The 6,390-nt window shown below is 33.9% G+C and overlaps 1 protein-coding gene across 2 annotated transcripts; it reads right to left on the bottom strand.

The window, feature by feature from the left end:
* Positions 1 to 326: 326 nt before the first annotated feature.
* On the bottom strand, positions 327 to 2,121 carry LOC131617554 (putative transcription factor bHLH086). Of its 2 annotated transcripts, none has more exons than XM_058888826.1 (5): positions 1,451 to 2,121; positions 1,237 to 1,344; positions 1,081 to 1,146; positions 895 to 960; positions 327 to 716 (listed from the first exon to the last, which is right to left on the bottom strand). In XM_058888826.1, the coding sequence occupies exons 1-5, from the start codon at positions 2,087 to 2,089 to the stop codon at positions 615 to 617; spliced, it is 981 nt and encodes a 326-aa protein (XP_058744809.1). In that variant the 5' UTR covers positions 2,090 to 2,121; the 3' UTR covers positions 327 to 614. The 2 variants fall into 2 exon arrangements, with proteins under 2 accessions (XP_058744809.1, XP_058744810.1); XM_058888827.1 differs by having other exon boundaries at positions 1,457 to 2,121.
* Between the last annotated feature and the right edge of the window lie 4,269 nt (positions 2,122 to 6,390).

Raw genomic sequence — 6,390 nt, 5'->3', positions numbered from 1 at the left:
ATAAAGCTTTACAATTTTCATTATTTTTATTAATAAAACAGACCATACCCCTCTGCAAGCTAATATTAATAATAAAATCAATATAACAAAGTTTCTCTTACCAATATAAAAAAAAAAAAAACAATATTATTTTTCTCATTTATGTATTATCAATTGTCATCTTATTTAAGTTAGGAAGCATGTTAACATGTATGCTATATAATAATAAATATCCACCAAAATGTTTCATCAACCATATGACTACTTCATTAGACAGGTCACTCTATAAAAGTCAAACAACAATATTATTTATTATAGCTTTGCCCTTTTCCCATAATAATATTAAATCCAACATAATCTCATACACTATCTTAATATAATTATTTAAGGAGTAGTCAGATATTTATCATAAACATTTCCAACACCACATAGTAGTACAAAATAGAAGTACAACTTAGAGACAAGTAGATACTTTGTAAATATTACACATATGAATTTAGAAGCTAACAAATTAGAAAAAGTTTATGTATTCTGAATTTCTAAAACTCCCTTGAGAGAAAGGCTTATTTTGTTTTCAAAGCTGAGTTTGAATTATGATGACATTTATTTTCATGGATCAATCCATAATCTTCAATTCATCTTTGAGATGAAAGAATTTCATCAATTGCTTGTTTTACTTGACCAATGTCAGGAGCTTTTCCACCATTCACTGGCCAAAATTCATCAGCTGCCAGCACCTGATCACCATGAACAAATATAGAACAAAAATGTTACAAGTAAAAATCATTGTCTCAAATCATCAAAGGCAATGAACTTAATTTGAGAGATTGAGTCTCTTGATACGACACAGAAACAGACACAGACATATCGACATCTGACAGTTGTAATAATTTTAGTGTAGTACTCAAGTCTCACCTTGACTTGCAACTGAAGAAACTTTACATAGCTAATTGCTTTTTCCAACATGGTAACCAAATCAACCTACAAAACTCATCAATATCAGAATAAAATATAATTCTAACAAGTAAAACTTACAAAGATTTTGTCAAAGAAGTGCAAAGAAAGCAACTAAAATGTGAGGACTAGTTTGATCAAATCTACCTTGGAACCATTGGGAACAAGTTCTTGTAGGATCTTGAGTCTCTCACTTATTCTCTCTCTTCTATTCTGCAATACAAACATTCTATCAACACTAAGTATTTAAAAGTTTGCTTAAATTGCAATCAAAACATGATATAACTTGTGTTTGAAGCAAACCTTAGCAGCAACACTTTGAGGATCTTTGGATGGATTTGACTTCGGTTTCGCCGTTTTACTTGCACTTGTGCATGGCTTCTTTGCATTAGCATGTTGCATGTTCTCTCCCTGTAAACAAAAATCTCATCTCAATTTTCTATTCTAGTTACATAAAATTCTCAAAGGACTAGTTCTAAAAAAGTAGAAGAGTTTTTCTTAAATAAGGATGCATTACCATTACCATAGAAGAACGCTTCTTCGCGACCGAATCATGAGTTTCCGAATCTTTTATTAACCTATCATCATCATCATCACAAGGGACATTTGGATCTGAGTATAGCCACCCACATGAGCTTTCACCATTTTGCTTCTCTTTAGCACTATTGAATATGGATCCATAGCTTCCACTTGAAGTTTCAAAGCTATTGAACCCTTGAACCATGCACATGTTTGTGATGCTTTTAGGACTAAGATGATTCCATTGCTGCAAACTGTTTTCACTGGAAACCATATTCCAGCTCTGCTGAAAACTAAGCAAAGATTCACTACCTTGCATGAGATTCTCATAATACTCATCATCATTACCTTTGAAGTTAATCAAAGACTCTTCTTCTTCAAGTTCATAACTTGTATTGTTATAAACATTCCCTTTTTTGGTATTTCCACATAGAGTAGGAGAATGAGTAGTGGCAGAAGCAGAAGCAGAAGCTGAAGCTGAAGCTGATTCATTGCTTTGTGAACCGTCTTCTTCTTCTTCATTCATACCATGAGACATAACATTGCTAATCTCCATAGTTGTCTCATCAAAAACACAAGATTGAAACTTGGTGTTAAGGATAGAACTATATAGAATATTGTTGTTGGTCAGTGCCATTTAATAGGGTGAGGAAACAAATGCAAAAACAATCCAAATAAGGTTTGTTTGGGGAGGGACATCTAGTGAAGGAGGAGTCTTTATAGATGTCTAAACTTTCAAACCTAATACTATAATTTTTTATTGGAGATTGGAGTAATAATTGATACTTGAACTGAAATCATAACTATGGGAACAATAAATTAAAACTTTATACTAAAATATATTTATGTGGTCCCTTATGAAATCAGAAGGGCATCACTTTATCTCCCTATCTCATATACTCCATAGTGTCAACACACTAAAAATTCTATTCGAATTTGTTCTTCTTATATTTTAGAGATGTATCATGTATCATAATGTACACAGTATTTCATAACTGAGTCATCCATCTCATATTTGTCAAAAAAAAAATAGTCCGGATGTACATCTTTAAAATCATCTCAAAAAAATTACTAAGATGTATCTCCGGATTAATCCTTAAAAGCACTTTATCCTTCACAAATGAACCATCCATCTCAAATTGATATTTTTTAAGCCATTTAAGAGTTTTTGCCTTAGCAGCAAGTGTCTCAAATTAATTTTTTAGGTCATTAATACTAAGTATATACCATGATAATTATACTAATGTAATTCAAACATTTCATATATAAAATCAAACAATAATACAAATTCAAACATTAATTAATTAATCAAAAACGTTACCACGATACATAATTTGTTCAGAAAATACAAATGTTACCAAAATACAAATAAGAAATCAACTACTATGTATATCTAACATCATGTTTCTCCCCTGTCGCCTATACTGCAAGGCATTTGGTGCCTCAACTAAGATGACATGTATGACGACCATACCATACCTACCTTCCTCAAAATATCCTTTCTCTATGGCATATCTCGCAATCGCCGCAATACGCTGAATAACCGACAAGTGGTGTTGGATGTGGTCATCCCTAATCAGCTCCTCTTCCAATATCTCATGATGAGCTAGTATAGTTGGTGTTCCTACGGCATCTGGTGTCATGTACGGATGTGATACGTGATAGAAGTGTTGGATATAGTCATGTGTAACAACCATGGATCACCAGATGATTATAGAAATCATCAAGTATGTCATCAAGATATCTGCAGTAGACTGTCGAAGGATCAAACATGAAGGGAGGTCTTAGAATAATCTAAAGAAACATGAACTAGTGCATGACCTGCTCAGGAAAATGTGAATACATCAAACGCGACCCTCAAGCCAACCATCCAAAGTAGAAGGCTATTTTGATCTTCATACAGGCGGAAGCATATGTCATCTACTACAATGCGGTCAATAAACTCCTGAAACGACTATATCTCCTGATTCTCTCTAGATGGGGTAAAGTCGCAAGCACATGGCCAGTCCCCACTATAGTTATTATCAGGTTCCCGGCCGAATATACGAGTAAAGTGAGAAATAATCCATGCCTGAAAATGGTTCACATAAAATGTTAGTAACAAGTGTAACACTAAGTGTTATGAAAATATTAGTAACATTAAAGGTTACAAATATATTATCGTATACAGCGTACAACTTCCTGTCATTTGTCTTGTCTTCCAAATACAAGTTTCACCTAATTTTGAGTGCAGATAAACCAAACATGTGGCCCTCCAATTGTACTCGTGGATCCTCTCTAAGTCGATGAAGTATGTCAGGTAGACTACATCGATGTATCTTGCATTTTTGTCCATAAATATTGTCGTGTCAACCACATACAGGAAGCATGAAATCATTGCACATTGTTTATGGAACAAAACTTGCTCATCATCATCTTCGGCCTTCACTGCCGCAGCCATGTGGTATTTTTACAGTTTCGCCAAGTATGAAAATCAGGCATGAGCGTCTCTCATGGCATAAGCTCTATTTGGGCTTCATCTAGTTCGGCTCCCAAATAGTTCGTCATCATTTCAAGTGCCTCAAATCTCTTGATCCAGGAATGCTTTAGTAATCTTCCCCTAATTAGGGGCTGCAGAAGGCCTGAGACATCATCAAGGGTGATGGACATCTCACTATGAGGGACGTGGAAATATGATGTATCCATGTTTCATGTGTCCACAAAAGTCGCCAACATACCATGGTTGATAGTCTTGTATCATGTGGCCATAAACCTACATGTCGAGAGTAATGAACTACATCTTGAAATCATGCGCCTTCATTCTGTTCCAGGTTCAAAATCTTCCTAGTATGATTTACAGACTTTATCGTTCCATGCTCCTATAAAAATATATCAACATCAGTCGCAACTCAATTAGTATGAAACAGATGTAACGTAAAAGTAAATAAATATATTGCTCATACCCACACATGCCCAACAACGTGTTCTTCATAGAGATAAAGTAAGGATGTGTCATACGTGCCTCCTTGATAAGTATTAGGAACACAAGTTCCTCCTGAGGAGGTTCCTCTTGATGGGGTTCTTCCTGACGGGTTTTATAAGCATGAGGACCAGCAGGAGACACGTGCCCTTCGAAGGTCGAAGTCTGAGACATGCAGCCTTATGAAACCTGAGATATGGGACCGTGTGAAGTTGATGGTTGCACGTCAAACAAACTAGCACGAACTCGTGGCCTCGAGCACATTGTCCTCTCTCTACGAACGTACGCATGTTAAGACACACGATCATGCCTCAATTTGTTCTGGTTTTCAGTTGTTGTTCATATAGTAAAAACTAGAAAATCATATCAAAATCAAGGCAAGTAAAATTCGGAGATGCATCTCCATAAAATAGGAAGGCAAAAATCTAGAGATGCATCTCCTTAAAAATACGCGGTTGTAGAAAATATAGAAAATCTCTTGTGATTTCCTAAACACCAACTAATGGGAATACATGTCTATACAAGCTACCTGTTTTAATCATAACTACAACTTAATGTATTTTAAAAAATCTATTTTACCTAATTTATGCATCACAGTCCAAAAATAGAAAGAAAATGAAAAAACTTACCTATTGAGAGTTTTTGTGCGGAAACTTGAATAAAGTGAATGGAATATCATGGGATTTATTGCAATGAGGTAGAAGTAGTGTTGAAACTTAAAAAATGGCGCACTTAAGTCTTACTCACAAGCTCTTTGAAGGGTTTGTGAAAGTGTAACAAATATAGAAGAAATGAAGATGGGTCTGGCACGAGTTACTTTAATTAAAACCCGTATGGAAATGCTTTTCCGTAAAACTTATTAAGCATAAAACACTGAGTTTTAAAATAAGAGTTATTACGAAGATGCATCTCCGAAATTTTTGAATAAAGTGGGGTGGTTCACTCACCAAAGCGTTGGGAGTGATATGTGTACACCCGGAGATACATCTCCGAAATTTTGAAATATTTGTGACTTTTCACCATGGTGAAATAGTATCCTATAGGATGGATAAAGTAATGTCCAAAAGAGAATGTTTAATAATCTTTTCTTCATATAAGTTAACTGGGTTTATTTTCATCTTTTTAACATAAAAATTATTATATTGATTCTTTATTCTTCAAAACATGTCATGCATGTTAGTCTTTTTTGTTTAATTGACAATAGAAAAACGTAAAATTTAATCATTAAATTAATTCGTCTCTAATTAATTTTAAAAAAAAAAACTAACAAAACATATTTTAAAGAGTTAAGAGAAGTATATAATATTTTTGTAAGTTGAGATCGAAACTAAGCATAAGCTCAAAATGCAGGACCGCATAGAGTTAAACAAAAAGAAAATTGCTTTAGCTGTCAAAAGAGCATGGATTTGATCATCATCTTCATATAAAAAAAACACACAGCAAAACTAGCGTGAGAAACGGCGGAACCTTAGCCAAAACCACGTATTATTATGTGTATGATTCCATTTGGTTTGATGCATGGAGCTATTTATGGTAGCTTCTGATATGCTTCCTATGTAGTATTACTTAAGCACGTGGACTCAAATTCTGTTTACATATACTATATATATGTATTAACATTCTGTGCAGCTGTCGCTTCTCTGGAACTGGATCATTACTTATTCAACTGTCTAAGATAAAATATTAGTAGTTTGTATCAAGAGTTTTGATAATAATTCTATTTGTTTATTCTTTTGGGTTTTATTTACTATATAAGTATGTAAGTTTAATGTCCAATAAATAGGGAAAGTAACGTGGGAAAATATATACCATCATATCATAGGGATATTGTAGAAAACCTATCTAAGCTTATCTTATATAGGATGTTTCATTAGATTAATCCGACGATTTAATTTGTTGTCGAACTTAAAAGTTAATTGAGAAATTGACTAGTAGTTTATTAGTTTTTTTAGAAATCTTGGTATCCGACCTTGTGACCG

The sequence above is a fragment of the Vicia villosa genome, linkage group LG7 (assembly GCF_029867415.1).
Source record: "Vicia villosa cultivar HV-30 ecotype Madison, WI linkage group LG7, Vvil1.0, whole genome shotgun sequence".
NCBI classification, from domain to species: Eukaryota; Viridiplantae; Streptophyta; class Magnoliopsida; order Fabales; family Fabaceae; genus Vicia; species Vicia villosa.
This window is presented reverse-complemented; position numbering and strand designations above follow the sequence as displayed.